Source organism: Rutidosis leptorrhynchoides, chromosome 6 (genome assembly GCF_046630445.1).
Source record: "Rutidosis leptorrhynchoides isolate AG116_Rl617_1_P2 chromosome 6, CSIRO_AGI_Rlap_v1, whole genome shotgun sequence".
In the NCBI taxonomy this organism is placed as follows: domain Eukaryota; kingdom Viridiplantae; phylum Streptophyta; class Magnoliopsida; order Asterales; family Asteraceae; genus Rutidosis; species Rutidosis leptorrhynchoides.
The window spans coordinates 359,123,401-359,140,400 of NC_092338.1; the positions used below are offsets into that span (position 1 = coordinate 359,123,401).

The following is a 17,000-nucleotide window of genomic DNA, read 5'->3' on the forward strand; positions in this document are numbered from 1 at the left end:
CAAACACATTGAGATTGACATCCATTTTGTCCGTGATCTTGTCCTTAAGGGTCATGTTCGTGTCCTTCATGTTCCTTCTCGGTATCAGTTTGCAGACATCTTCACCAAAGGCCTACCTACTGCTCTTTTTGATGAGTTTCGATCCAGTTTAAGCGTTCGCCGAGCTCCCGCTACAACTGCGGGGGGATGTTAAATGGATATTGTTTATGTTTATATGTATTGGATTATTTAGCCCGTGTTCTATAAGGGCCCGTTTACTTATCTAGTCTACTAGGGTTGAGTACTTGCTTAATCCTATTTATATGTAACCTGCATCTATAATGATACACAATAATATTACGCCCTTTACTATTCTCTCTAACAAAATGATCCGCAATGCTAAAGGAAAAAGTTTAGAATGAATATTTTAAGAGTTTTGTGTATTATGATCTGAGTGTGATGGAAAAACTTATCATTCATTCATTCATTTCATTCAATTAAGAAAATATGATTTTAAAACTTCATCGTCAAAAAGCACATCTCGATCATTGCAATAGTAAGCAACAAAATCAAAACAAACTTTAATAATCAATTAACAAAATGAAATATTTTTTTCAGTTTCAATCACAAGGTCAGTAATTTATCTTAAGTTAGCAAAGTCAAAAACTGAGATTCTGGCTTTTAAATAAATTACTTTGTCCGTTGAGTTTTCATATACATTTGTATTTGTATATAAGTTTTGTCCATTAAGATTTTATTTTTATAAAAAATTCTTTTGTAAAGAACTAGCTTGAAATGGATTGGTTTCACAACTCATCTTCTAATTCGTGGATCGATCTTTGATGTGGCTCAGCTTTATGGTGCAATTGTGACCACTTTTAGATTGGAATTCAAAGAATGAAGGCTAGCTAGGGTACAGGAAAACACTCAAATGTTTGAGTTGAAATTAATAATTACTAATAAAAAATACAAATTTTCATATATTTCATTGATGCATCCCAACATGGAAGACACAAAAAATCAGGCTACAAACTCACCATAGCAAGCTACCCCAACAACAATAATGATTTATGGTCCTACTCAAACATTATTTACAACTGTATCTTATACATATGCATTCAAATCCATTCTAACCAAACAACAACAGAACAAAACAAAACAAAACAAAAAAAACAAAAAAAAAATGTTAACAATACCCCACCCCTGTTTTTTAATACATAAATGGTAAATTTCCATTTGATCCTGCATTCAGTCTTCCATTCTTTCATATAAACAAGATATTAACTTCAACAGTCCTCAGCCACTATCTCTAACGAACCATCTTTCATCAACTTCGAGCTAAGATTATTAAATCGTTCTCGAGAATATTGCCTAGACGCTTTTCTCCAATCTGTACCCGCCCTCATCATTGTAGTGAATTCTTCATAACTTATGCACCCGTCCTAAAAATATTGGATCACTAGTGATTATATATCTATAACGCGTCACACAGGTAAAAAAAAAAACCACTAAAGTTGAAGAAAAGGTCAAATGTTAGGCCAAATTGTATTTGTTAACCATAAAAATTATCAAGTCAATTTACAAAAAAAAAAAAAAAAAATAATAATAATAATAATAATAATAATAATAACAATTTCAATATTTAGACTTTTCTAACGTCAATAGCCCTTAGGGGGATGGAAAACAGACTTAAGATTGTTGTGTATCTTGATAATCGCCACCCTAAAAATAATAATAACCGCTATGTACAGTGGCGGAACTTGAACTCGGGTACAGACGGGGCGGTGTAAAAATTTAATAAATTTTTCATTGTCAGCAGGGGCAAACACTAAAAGCCGTCGTTAAAAAAATCCCAAATAATATAGTGTGTATATCATATTTGACACATTAACAAATCATTACAAAAAAAAAAAAAATAATACAGGGTATAAACTTTTCAAAAAAGTGACTCGTAAACAATCTGATCGTTACCTAGGATGACCCGTTTTATTTCTAATCCATTTTTCATATTACCCGACCCGCCCATTTTGGCACCTCTAATGAATGTGCAAACACATACACAAACCTTATCTGTGTCAACATCATGCATAATTGCATTGATTACTTCATCATTAGTGATTTCACCTTCATCATTTAAAGCTTGACGAATCTCTTCAACTTCTATATAACCGTTATGGTTTTTATCAAAGAACTCAAACGCTTTATGTAGGTGCTCATCGTTCGACATTCTCTTAAGATGCAAAACGACAGCCACAAATTCCCCGAAGTCGAGGGTCCCATCTCTATCAGCATCAGCCTATAAAACAAAGATTCCAAATTAATAGCAACAAAAATCATGATTAATTTAATAGAAAATCTTGATTAGTACATACAGATTCCATTAATCGTTGAAGATCTGTATCATTTACTTGATGGCCAAGTTTATTTAAACCGATCCGCAGTTGTTCAAGATTAATCTTTCCTCTGTTTTCTGTATCTATCATATGAAAATCTTCCTTTATCCCAGCCACTTCATCTACTGATAAATGCTCCGCCACGACCTGCATATATCACCATACATTATTATGAATTTTTTTATGGATTTTGCTAAAGACAACCCTTAGGACTGTCGGTAACACGTTTCAAGATATTTTCCATTTTGATAACCGTCATAATAGATTGACTAGTAACCCCATGTACAATGACTTAATGCATGTTATCAGCAGCCCTGATGGCTGTCGTTAGCAAAATCCATTTTTTTTTTCTATTTTACAATTAAATATTATGCGTTCAAGATTAAATTTGCATGGAGTTTCAGCTTATAAGAAGTATGTTTTCATTATATGTATAGAAGTATAGATAAATAGATTGTTGTGAAAACTAATACATAAATAGATCATAAACTTTACTCTCAAAGCTTGTTTCTTGAGCTTGTTCATCATTGAGAACTGTTTAAGTCTCGACTTAACGTCTCCCAATGGAACATTTGGAGCATTTTTTGAATTTGATAACCAGGGGTGGTCTGCAATTGTAATATGAAAATGCAAAAAAAAAAAAAAAAAAACAAAAAAAAAAAAAAATTAGTCAGCACGTAATACAAGAAAACGCCTTTAAACATAACAGTACCTATATAATGGAACATTACCAAGAACTTGTTGAGCTGTAAGCCGACGTTTTGGATCTGGATCAAGCATTTTCTTCACAAGATCCTTTGCGTTGTCGGATATTTTAGGCCATGGATCTCTTTTGAAATTAATAACCGAGCGAATAATTGCTCGTGCCACACCTTGTTCAGTTTCTATGGGGAAAATAATCCAACATGAACAGAGTTCACAGAAAATTCATATTTGTCATTTCAATTATATTACATGTTTATGTTTATTGCAGTCACAATGATCTGAAGTTATGCTTACAAATGCAAATTATAAAAAATGTTATGAAACTAAAATCAATGTAAACAAGTAAAATAAGCAAGCAGACCTGCCCAAAAAGGCGGAACACCACAAAGCAAAATGTACAAGATAACCCCTGCGCTCCAGACATCAACCTCGGGACCATAGTTGCGTTTTAGAACTTCCGGGGCCATATAATAAGGACTTCCGACTATCTCATTAAAGATCTCCCCTGAAAACATAATCTCGTACGTAAATTGTAGACCAGATGAATCCAATGTGCATAGGCCTAAACATATGCATAACTATCAAGTTTCCGGGCATATCTTTAGGCCTACATGTTAGGCACGTGACACATTTTCTAACAAGACATTTATGACATTTTCAAATTGTTCATGATTCATCTCCCTACATGTACTCCTCCGTCCCAATTTAATAGTCCACACAGGTTAAGAAATATTATTGTCACAATTATCACATTGTATATTTAATTTACAGTTTTACTCTTTACCTGTTTTACATGCATAAAGAAAGGATATAAAAGAAATTCACCACATTATTCATATCTATTTTTGGAAGTGGACTATTAATTTGAACACCCTATAAAGGAAACGTGAACTATTAAATTGAGATGCATGGAGTACAATATTTAGTTCATAAAGCTTACATGATCACAAATGTTCTACACGACATATTAATCAGCTTTACTAAACATACCCGGTTTAAAGAAAATGGAGAGACCGAAATCTATAGCCTTTAGAGGAGCGGTTTCTTTCTTATTTCCAAAAAGAAAATTTTCCGGTTTGAGATCACGATGCATAACTCCATGACTATGGCACATCTATAATCCACATAAACTAAAGTCAACAAAAAGAATTATAAAATTCATAAATAATTCAAATTTGAAACACTTTATACATAAGGATTTTGCTAACGACGGCGTTTAGGGTTGTGGTTAACGCGCTTTAAATAGTTGTACATAACAGTTACTTATTGATTTAGTGGTGGCAGTTACATGAATGTAAAACTATTTAAAGCGCGTTAACGATAACCCTAACGACTGTCGTTAGCAAAATCCTTTAATTAATAAAACCTGAACAATTTCCACAATCGTCCGCATAATCGAAGCAGCAGCTCGTTCTGTATAATGTCCTCTTGCCACAATTCGATCAAACAATTCTCCACCTTCACATAACTCCATCACAATATTCACAGCATTATCATCTTCATAAGTATCTCTTAGTGTCACAATATTTAGATGTTTAGGCAAATGTCTCATAATTTCGACTTCTCTTCTGACATCCTCAATATCAACTGCAGTTCTAAGTTTCCTTTTCGATATTGATTTGCAGGCAAATTTTACGCCGGTTTTTAAATCCGTGCACAAGTAAGTTACTCCAAATTCTCCCCTACCAAGCTCGCGACCGATATTGTAGCATTGTGTGATGTCATGTCCCGTAGGATCGGTTAAAACAGAGAAAGTGTGTCCATTATTTTGAGATTGTGATTGGGTGTGATAGGTGACTGAGAAAGGATTCGGGTTCTTATTTCTTCTTTTCTTCTTCTTAGCCGAATTACCGGGCTTAACACAGCAATTTCCCATGATGAAAATTGATCAAATCTAATTTGTGTATGTCCTGTACTAATAATCTGATTACAAGAAACAAGAAAGAACAAAATGTATAGTCATATAGCTTCATTATAAGATTTTATCATCAAATATAAACAACATGATACAGATATCAAAGTTCATTTCACATGTAATAGAAAAGATTCAAACTTTGTTCAATGCAAAGATACACTAATATATAAATTAAAACAGGCTTATTTATTTTTTATTTTAGATATTTATATTTTTATATATGTACATTTAAAATGAAGCGGTAATTAAAACCCATGTTGCAATCAAGAAAACAGCTTCACAGAAACATTATCATATCTCATATATAAGAATTATAACAAATTTAACTACAGAATCAATAAATTATCATATCACATTAACATAATCAAACCCATAAGAGGAAGCTGCAAAATTTTCAATATTTCAAGAATATACACATCTTTAAACACATATAATCCCAAAATTGCATTATCATAAAGAGAACCAAATATAAATATAAATAGAGATTATGTGAAGATACATACCCTTGTCACAAAAATATTGAAACTTTTATCACAAGGTTTGGGAGATGATGAATGCCTTAATAACAAAAGGGTATTGAATTTAAATAATGATAATTGAACAAGGGTTTGGAATCATAATGCACTAGATGTTTATGATATTGAGAGAATTGGAGAGTCAAAAAGATTGATCACTTTTTCCTCTCCAAAATCCCTTCTCAGTTTCTCTTTGTTTATCTCCTGTCTCTGTTTCCCTCCCTTGTCCTCTTGTAATCAAAAGAAATTTGTTTGTTCTAAATGGAATTTGGCTTTTATACTAGTTAAATAAAGAAATTTACTTAAACAAATTAGTATCTAAAAAATTTGTATTTATTGGTCCATTTACATTACAACAATTTATATTCCCTCGCATTACTTTTATTTTACTAAAGTGATAAAAAAATCTTCACTGACCAACACTATGAGAACTCATCCCACATCGGTGGGGAGGAGAACGAAACACCCCTTATAAGGGTGTGGATACAAAAAAAATCTTCACTGACCAACACTGTGAGAACTCATCCCACATCGGTGGGGAGGAGAACGAAACACCCCTTATAAGGGTGTGGATACCTCCTCTAGTGGACGCGTTTTGAGGGTGAGTTCCGAGAAGCAAAAACCGTGAGCCACCGTGCGTCGGGGCAAAGCGGACAATATCCACTACGAGTTGTACTCGGGCTGTTACAAACACCTAAGGCATCTTGCAAGGATCTCATGGCTCTTCCCACACACTTAGTGATGGTTAAATGTGCATGCTATCATCTTGATACATATATTTGATCATCCACTTGGAAAAAGCATATATAACTGTTAGTGCATATTTTGTAATCCCTAGTTTCATGAACTTTAATATTTTATTCGATCATGTAGTAACATGTAATATTGTTAAACGTTGATTGTCGATTTGTTACTTTATATATTTGTAAACGTTTAAATGTAATGTGTAATGTTACTCGACAGTCGGCCGACTGACATAGTCAGTCGACCGACTGTCAACCACAGTCGACCGACATAAGGTCTGGGATATTTAAGCCAAGTTAATCTCCACTAATTTGGTTAATCACTCTACACATTTCACACATACAAACAGTTCCAAGTCCGGCCTCATTCAATCTTCATGTCCAAATACCACAGAATGTCAGTCTAGGCTTCGTGTTTATCAAGATCTAATCTTGGTTTGACTCGTACGAACCCGAAAATCAATAGATATTCGTTTAAGCTCGTTCTAGTGTTATTCCGCCTCTAGATCGTGTTAGGTTGATTCTAAGGTCCTCTCCCGGCGTCTACAAAGTGGTATCAGAGCATTGGCTTGCTGAATCAATTGTTTTAAACGAGTTCTTGTTATATTTTTGGGTCAAAATTGGTTTTGGATTGAATTTTGCATACTTTTACGTTAAACTTTTGGTTTTAATTGCTTTAGAGTGTTTACAGAAGTCATTCTAAGTTGTTTAAGGTGTTGGTCAGTGGTTTTAGTTCGAAAATTGAGCTTGAAATCGTTTAGAAGTCAAAAACCTGAATTTTTGGATTCTAGTTTTGAGAAATCACATTCGACCGACTTAGGTGTCAATCGACCGATTTTAGATTATTTCGACCGATTGTCATTATTTCGACCGATTGTCATTAGTTCGACCGATTGTCTGAAAACCGATCGACTTTAGTTCTAAACCGACCGAGCTAAACTCTAAACCGACCGATTGAAGTAACATCGACCGATTGAGAAAAGTAATACCATCTGACTTAATGTAAACAGAACTTTGACCGATTAACCATTGACAGTCGACCGACTGTAACTGTTCATCGACCGAATGTCATTCAATCGACCGACTTTGGATCAGATTCAACCTTAATTAATTTTAACGATGTCTGATCAGGCAATGGCAATTACTTCCGGCGTTCAAAATATTTTACTATCTGATAGTGAATCAGGCAGTGCCAATCGTGCTCCTAGACTTGATAATACAAATGATTACATTAGATGGAGGTCTAGGTTTTTGAATTACATTAGAGGCTTTGATCCTAGAATGTGGGATTTGATACAACATGAATATAAAGAGCCTTTAGGTACTGATGGTAATGGTAAAAAGTATGAAGATTATAGCGTGATCGAAAAAGAAACATATGCCTTAGAATATAGATGTTATGCTCAATTGACTCAGGGTTTAGATGGTGATATTTATCATCAATATCAGATGCACTTAACATCATATTCTCTTTGGAATGCTATTAGGATAGGTGTAGAAGGAAATAAGGCATATCGTGAAAAGAAAGCTAAAGTAATCAAAAGTGAATGGAAAAGGTTTGCTGCTCTAAGTCATGAAACGTTAAAGGAGACAATCATTCGTTATCGTCATCTTGTCTCTGAATTGGGTAACTTAGGTGTAGAAGTTACAGAACAGGAAGCTATCAAACAATTAACAGATGGTTTACCACACAAGTGGGATGTATTTATTGAACAGGTAGAAGACAAAGCTTTGTCTGCTGGTGAAACACTTACCCTAGATAAATTCACATCAAAGTTGATGGTAAAGGACTTGGATATGGAAACCAAGAAGAAACGCCTTGAGGGTCAGCAGAGTCCTATAATCTACAAAGCAGGTGCTTCTGGATTGAGTAATGTTCATGCTCCCTTGCAAACAGCTTTTGTTTCTAGTGATAGTGCTGTAAATAGATCACAACCTGCTCAAAATGTGATGTTTCAAACCCAAGTAAATAAGCCTATTAGTACAAGTCAGTCCACTATTAGACAGGAGCCAAAAACTGTAGTTCTCAACACTGAGAATCTAAGAACTAGGCCCCTTGCAATTGTAGAGGAAGATATGGCTTTAGTTGCTTTGGTAGTTAATTCTTATAATGAAATGGTTGGTGGTCAAATTGGTAATGCTCATTCAGAAGCAGAAGATTATGAGCAGATTGACGAGGATGAACTTGAGAAGATGGATATCCTCTGGGCTATGGATAGTGTGATTAGAAGAGCGAAGAAGTTTCTGAAAAGAACAGGTCAACAGAGCTTAGGTGTTACTAGAGATACTAAGTTAGGTTTTGATATGTCAAAAGTGAGATGTTTTAATTGCAATGAATTAGGACACTTCAAAAGAACATGTACCAGGCCACAGAAAACTGGTTTTCACAATCCATTTCACAATCAGTATAATAAGACAAAAGTTAATGTGCCAGTTGAAACAACGATCAGTGATACTACCAGAAATGATAAAGTAAAAGGCTTAATTGCAACATATTCAGACGAAGGTTGTGATTGGACAGTATTTGCTGATGATGAAAATCATGCTAATGTTGTTAGAATGCCTAAGACCGAAGAAGAAACTGAAAGTGAGAAACAAGAAAGAGAGAAAGCTGGTTGTGTTGGTATTTGATAATGCTAAAAATGAACATATATTTCATAGCATTATTCCTCAAGAAAGACAAGCTTTTAGTTGCAATTGTTCTATTTACAAGTGATATTCGTTTAAATAATAAAAGGTGAAGACAAAAGACAGATTCGACGAATTGAAGACGCAAACGACCAAAAAGCTCAAAAGTACAAAATACAATCAAAGAGGTTCCAATTATTGATAAGAAACGTCTCGAAATTACAAGAGTACAAGATTCAAAACGCAAAGTACAAGATATTAAATTATACGCAAGGACGTTCGAAAATCCGGAACCGGGACATGAGTCAACTCTCAACACTCGACGCAACGGACTAAAAATTACAAGTCAACTATGCACATAAATATAATATAATATTTAAATAATTCTTATAATTATTTAATATATTATATTATTTATAAAACCGTCGGCAGAAGAAAACAACCAAAAATGAGCCTCCCCAGCTGGCCATGCGATCGCATGGCCTGGAAGGCATAAATCCATGCGATCGCATGAGCCCCAGTTCCAGCCCACATGCCTATAAAAATCGAGCTTTGGTGCACCAAAAAGATCCATCCATCTTTCTCTCTTCTCTCATATATACGTAAAATATATATATATAATTTATATTTTAATTTTAATTTTAATCCTAATAATAAGGGTATGTTAGCGAATATTGTAAGGGTGTAAGTCGAAATTCTGTCCGTGTAACGCTACGCTATTTTTAATCATTGTAAGTTATGTTCAACCTTTTTACATTAATGTCTCGTAGCTAAGTTATTATTATGCTTATTTAAAACGAAGTAATCATGATGTTGGGCTAATTACTAAAATTGGGTAATTGGGCTTTGTACCATAATTGGGGTTTGGACAAAAGAACGACACTTGTGGAAATTAGACTATGGGCTATTAATGGGCTTTATATTTGTTTAACTAAATGATAGTTTGTGTGATGACCCAGAAATTTCGACTAAATTTAAACTTAATCTTTGTATGATTAACATTTCCGACACGATAAGCAAAGTCTGTAAAACTGAATCTCAAAATTTTTGAATTACTTTTATATATTTAAATACCTTCGGTTGTTTTCGACGATTCGCGAACAATTATATGTAAAAATATACATATATACTATAACATGAAAAGGTAACAATGTATTAATTGTTTGATACCGTACATTAAACTTATTGGTTTAAATATCTATTTGAATGTATATGATAAGTTGAAATATTTATTATTAAAATTTATTTATAAATAACGTCCAATGTGTATTTAAAAACTGATTTATGTATATTAAAAAGATATATACATATATATAATAAACGATAGTAACATTCGTTTATTGATTCAATTGATATTTAGATAAGTTAACTAAAGCGTTTAAGATGAACCAGTTAAACACTAATTTGTTACAGTGTTTTCAAATTGCCACATTACTCAAAATGCTACAGTGTTTTCGAAAATCACTATTTGCTACAGTGAAATTGACTTTGCTACAGTGAATTGCTACTTTGCTACAGTAACTTTGCTACAGTAAAACACTATTTTAAAATGTATTTTTAACAAATAACGAGACGATGATTTATAGAAGTAAATGACCAAAATACTCGAAAGTTTAAGATATACTATGAGTGGTATAGTTTATGGTTAACTTAAGGCTATATCTTGACAAAGGTACGTGTCACGAAACGTAAAATGCAAGTTTTCTCAGCGTACGAAAGGACATTCGAAAAACCAGAACCGGGACATAAGTCGAGTGATGACGTACGACTTATCGGAACAAAAATTACAAGTCAACTATGCACGTGAATTTAATATAATATATAATTAATTATTTAAATTATATATATTATATTAATATTTAATTATGTCGACAAGCTAGGAGCCAAAACAATGTGAGCTGTCCCTGGTCCTCATGCGAGTCGCATGGCCAGAAGGCCATTTCCATGCGAGTCGCATGACTCCAGATTTCAGGCCACATGCTATAAATTCTCGAGTTTTGGCCAGATAAATGACACATAAATATTATTTTTACTTCGTATTTATTTATTTTATTATTATTATTATTATTATTATTATTATTAATAAGATTATTATTAATCTTATTATTTTTATTATTAGTGTTATTATTTTTGCGATACAAAAATAATAATGTACATAAAATATTACGACGGAGTGCTGTCCAAGTAATTTTCAAAACGAGTTTCCGAGCGAGCTAGAGCTAAGGAAAATATGGGTTATTGCCAAGGAAATTATGGGTAATGTTCGGGGGTATTTTTGTGAATCAAACCTCGTGTTTATCATCTCCGATGCGTCTACGTGCTTTCCTGCAATATTGTATATCAATATTAAACTGTGAGTTTCATAAGAACCCTTTTTCTCTCAATATTTTTGGGCTGAGAATACATGCAAATGCTTTATTAACCGATATACAATATTTATATGCGTGAGTTTCATAAGAACCCTTTTTCTCTCAATATTTTTGGGCTGAGAATACATGCAAATGCTTTATTAACCGATATACAATATTTATATGCGTGAGTTTCATAAGATCCCTTTTACTCTCTACATTTTTGGGCTGAGAATACATGCAAATGCTTTATTAACCGATATACAATATTTATATGCGTGAGTTTCATTTGCTCCCTTTTTAATTGTTTTCGCAATCTATATTTTTGGGCTAAGAATACATGCAATTTATTTTTAAACGCAATGGATACAAGTACATACTAAATTCTACACTGAGTTTGAACCGAAAATCCATTAGCTTTAGTAACTAGTAACTGCCAGTTATAAGAACTGGTGGGCGCGAGTAGTAGTATATGGATCCATAGGGCTTGACATCCCCGTCCGAGCTAGAGCACTAGCCTTTTAACGGACGTATGCTATTTGAGAAGCGTACACGTTGGTTTGCGTGTATTATTAAGATGATTATACAAAGGGTACAAATTATATAAACGTTAAAGTTTAGTTACCAGGGTGCTCAATTTCGTAGAATATTTTGATAAACGTTTCTGGATGAAACAACTGAAATCTTGTGATCCACCTTTTATGTAAAACCTATTGATAAACGTTTCGGATGAAATAACTGAAATCTTGTGATCCACCTTTTATGTAAAATCTATTGATAAACGTTTTGAATAAAACAACTGAACTTTTGTAATCCACATTGATATACGGATTATGTGTAATATTAAAACTATGAACTCACCAACCTTTGTGTTGACACTTGAAGCATGTTTATTCTCAGGTTTCTAGAAGTCTTCCGCTGTTTCCTTATACGTGATACAAGATATGTGCTTGGAGTCATACATGCTATATACAAGAAACTTGCATTCACCAAACCATTACCATGTATCTTATTTTGACCGTATTGTCAACAGATGTATTATTGTAAACCATTTAAATGGTGATTGTCTATACGTAGGAATCATCAGATGTTAAAAACCTGGAATTTATATATTCATTTATGAAATACCTTTTCAAACGAATACAATGTTACAAAATGTATCACATAGAGGTCAAATACCTCGCAATGAAATCAATGAATGACGTGTTCGTCCATATGGATTTGGAGCGATCGTCACAGTTGGTATCAGAGCGTTGGTCTTAGCGAACCAGAATTTGCATTAGTGTGTCTAACCGGTTATTGTTAGGATACATTAGTGAGTCTGGACTTCGACCATGTCTGCATGATAAAATTTGTTGCTTATAATTTTTTTGTTAGAAATTACCTGCTTATCATTCCTTGTGTGGAAAATTACCTGCTTATCATTTGTAGTCTAGACACACCTTATTGCATGGATTGCATGACTAGTGTATAGACAAAATGAATATCTTAGCGTATCTGTTACTGTTACCTTTACTTGACAGTTTCCGAAAGTTTCTCCTTAATTCGCGGATCCTTTGTACTATATAAAGGTATCCTATGTAATTAGAATATCATCCGATATCCGAAAATCATTTTACATCGAAAATTATTTATCTAACCGTGTAAGATGAATTCTGCAAGTAATTCGGGTTCTTCGGATTCCGATATGAGTTTCCACCTGAGTTCCGAAAGCAGTGTAACCGGAATGAATCAACCAATCAGTCACCACCAATTCTGGATGAATTGGGGATGGGTTCGTAATCAACTTAATCGATGGAGACAAGAGGAAGGCGATCCTTTCCACCAACCGAATTCACCTCTTGGTGAGGAACCTGAGGCACTTACCGGCGAACCCGTTCGAAACACTATCTTTACCCTAATTTCCAGGATATTTCGCAACGATTATATGATAACTAGAATTTTAAAATTTATTCATCCTCTCGTACCAACCGCCAATCATCCCGGAATAATAGAAGAAGTTAACGAGCTTCGCGCTCGAGTTGTGGCTTTGGAGAATATGATGCACAATTTGCAGGCATCACAGGCAGCACCGGTAGCACCACCAGAACCAGCAGCACAACCAACAACAGTACCAGTACCACCAACAACAACATCCACACCGTAAACCTTAACCTCACAATCTGTCCCACGAGTATCAACCTCATACGCACCGTAGGCACCGAAGAATACTAATAACCATAAAAGATGAAGTATTAATTCATAACTTCATTGGAGAAATATCCTGCGACGATTATGTAATCTTTAATATAGAAGAGATTATTCGTTTCTAGTTCTAACCGAAAACCAAATGAGTTTAATAACTCATTAAATCTATATTACATCTGAAGGAAATATACATACATATATTTTCATAAAGATTGTAATTGAAAATCCTTTTGTACAAACTGTTAATGATGAGAATATTTTAACGGGTAGGTAATACCCTAGAAATATATAAATTCCACATTAATATGTTACACTATACATTCTTCAATTCTGATTCAGCAATCATTAACTATACTGCTCAAACCTATAGATATACGTATCTGTTCATCGCAGAATAACCATTTTCATTCAATTTCATATTCTGATTTCGATTGATCAGAATCCAAGTCAAGATTAAACGAAAAACATCACTCTTAGATTCCTACATCTTTCAAAACCATGCTTCGAAAACCATGCTTTGAATTCAGAACAGTACTAGAACATCATATGATTACATTTTGCGTTCAAACCCATCGAAATTCTTGGAAACACTTCAACTAATGAACAAACGAGAAGACAAACCAACTACACGATATCTACGAGAAGAAAGATTTGTAATTATAATCATATATCTGGAAAGCTCTCGAAACCTAAGTAAAACTTTAACACGTATCTGTGATAAATCCTTCGGCATTATCATTACTGAAAATAACCTTGCAATTCCTTTTTAAAAAGTATCCAGTATTATCACCCATTCAACTAGTCAACGACGACCTTTCAGACTTATAACTTTGGCATATACGTTTTTGTTACTGGGGAACCTTTTATGTTCCACCATATTAGCAGTAAATGTACCAGCGACTCCGTCACTCTGCTATTTGAAACTCTCCGTAAATCACTATATATACATTGAAACCCTATCATGTACTCATCCACATCTTGTAACAATAGTTGCCATTCCAACTATCGGGAATTTGCAATCAGTATTTTGAAATCTTGCAGCACGTCTACGCCAATAGTTATATGTGTACATATAACGTCTACCTCCTCGAATTACATACTTCGAATGTGAAGTTTTTGAAAAACACCCCAAACTATGAAACTAGTTCTCTGAAATTAGAACAATGCTGATGAAGCAGCAAAAACTGTAAACGACCTTAACAGTCAAAAGTTTGATGATAAAGAATAATATGATGGTAAAGCTGAGAAAAAAAAGAAGGTTTGAAACTGGAAAACGGATTGAGCAAAGTATGAAGGAGGGCTGTGGATAAATTACAAAGACTAAACCTGCCTTCAAAGAATACAAATGATTCAGTATCTGCTGAAGTCATTAACGAATACCTTGCTACTAACTCAAAATCCGTTACGAACAAATCTTCTTCATCATTCTTCGATATTAGAAATTCTAAGATATCATCGTATCTTTTAAATATCCTCGATATTTCTGAAGATATTTTCATAAGCATTCTTATCTGAAATCATTCATCTCTTCGCGCTATCTGTATTACATCATAAAAGAAACTATTTTAGTTTCTAAATTCTGAAACCTTCAAGTTTAAAATTTGAATGTTTTGAAGTAGTGTTGGGAACTGAAGCATGAATTAGTATAATATAATGACACTTGATCAACGTGATTATATTACAGTAAGTCATGCTGAGTTTCTAATGGAACGTGATAAAGGTTCACAGATCATACCCTCATCATAAACCATATTACATAACTCTTTCGTTCTATTTAACCTCTAAACTATCAAGAAAATATTTTCTTAATGATTCGGTCTTTTTCGAGGTATTCTGGTAATTTGACAAGTCAGATTGTGCTATTACCGTTTTTTTTTTTTAAAACATTAATTATGTTCATTCCGAAATTCATACCTACGAATTCTGGACCATTATTCGCTTGATTTAAAGTCGGGAAGATAAAACAAAAGCATGAAGCTTCAAAATATCAATGAGAGTATATATAAGTAAATTGGAGAGAGTATTGACTGTGGATGTCAATAATTATGGAAAGACAGAAGCAGAGACATCGAAATATAAGGGAAGATATAAAACCCAACAACTACCCAGAAATTACAAACCGTGTATATTAATGCGTATAGCAATATAAAGACACGGGAGAATGAAAAATACTATAACCCCAAGGTAATGGTAGAAGAAAATAACTTCCTCCGGTGGTAGATGAAAAAGAAGAATGACAGATATGAAAGTTAGGAGTATATCAAGAATCAGAACTGGATGAAGCATTTTTTTACAATCTTTTGAAAATAGGAAATGAGGAAGAAGATGTAAGAGTGATGAAAATAATGAAACGGAAGAGGTCAATTTATAGCGAAATATCAAACATAGCAATCGAAGCAAATTACGCATTTAATCAAAAGAAATCTTAATTTCCTTAAATTCCGAAGAATCAAATCTTATTTAGATTATGAAGATTTTCTATTCCTTAAATTATGGAAATCAATCGTTAATACGTCAAGAGTTAAGACGAATCTCTATTCTCCATTTCACTCTATTACGATAACTTCTCTTATACGCTTCGAGTAATTGGATTGTTTTATCCATATTACTCAACGGTAATAAAATTCTATTTATCAACTCATATTCGTCATGAAAACATTTTTATTGTTAGCCATGACGACCTCACTCAAATTTCGGGACGAAATTTCTTTAACGGGTAGGTACTGTGATGACCCAGAAATTTCGACTAAATTTAAACTTAATCTTTGTATGATTAACATTTCCGACACGATAAGCAAAGTCTGTAAAACTGAATCTCAAAATTTTTGAATTACTTTTATATATTTAAATACCTTCGGTTGTTTTCGACGATTCGCGAACAATTATATGTAAAAATATACATATATACTATAACATGAAAAGGTAACAATGTATTAATTGTTTGATACCGTACATTAAACTTATTGGTTTAAATATCTATTTGAATGTATATGATAAGTTGAAATATTTATTATTAAAATTTATTTATAAATAACGTCCAATGTGTATTTAAAAACTGATTTATGTATATTAAAAAGATATATACATATATATAATAAACGATAGTAACATTCGTTTATTGATTCAATTGATATTTAGATAAGTTAACTAAAGCGTTTAAGATGAACCAGTTAAACACTAATTTGTTACAGTGTTTTCAAATTGCCACATTACTCAAAATGCTACAGTGTTTTCAAAAATCACTATTTGCTACAGTGAAATTGACTTTGCTACAGTGAATTGCTACTTTGCTACAGTAACTTTGCTACAGTAAAACACTATTTTAAAATGTATTTTTAACAAATAACGAGACGATGATTTATAGAAGTAAATGACCAAAATACTCGAAAGTTTAAGATATACTATGAGTGGTATAGTTTATGGTTAACTTAAGGCTATATCTTGACAAAGGTACGTGTCACGAAACGTAAAATGTAAGTTTTCTCAGCGTACGAAAGGACATTCGAAAAACCAGAACCGGGACATAAGTCGAGTGATGACGTACGACTTATCGGAACAAAAATTACAAGTCAACTATGCACGTGAAT

The 17,000-nt window shown here is 33.2% G+C and overlaps 1 protein-coding gene across 1 annotated transcript; it reads right to left on the reverse strand.

Moving 5' to 3' along the window:
• Positions 1–976: 976 nt before the first annotated feature.
• Positions 977–5,734, reverse strand: LOC139852418 (calcium-dependent protein kinase 8-like). Its single transcript, XM_071841708.1, has 9 exons — positions 5,496–5,734; positions 4,444–5,000; positions 4,068–4,191; positions 3,439–3,582; positions 3,104–3,256; positions 2,868–2,980; positions 2,352–2,519; positions 2,045–2,275; positions 977–1,421 (listed from the first exon to the last, which is right to left on the reverse strand). Exons 2-9 carry the CDS (start codon positions 4,951–4,953, stop codon positions 1,266–1,268), a joined length of 1,599 nt encoding a protein of 532 aa, XP_071697809.1. The 5' UTR covers positions 4,954–5,000; positions 5,496–5,734; the 3' UTR covers positions 977–1,265.
• Between the last annotated feature and the right edge of the window lie 11,266 nt (positions 5,735–17,000).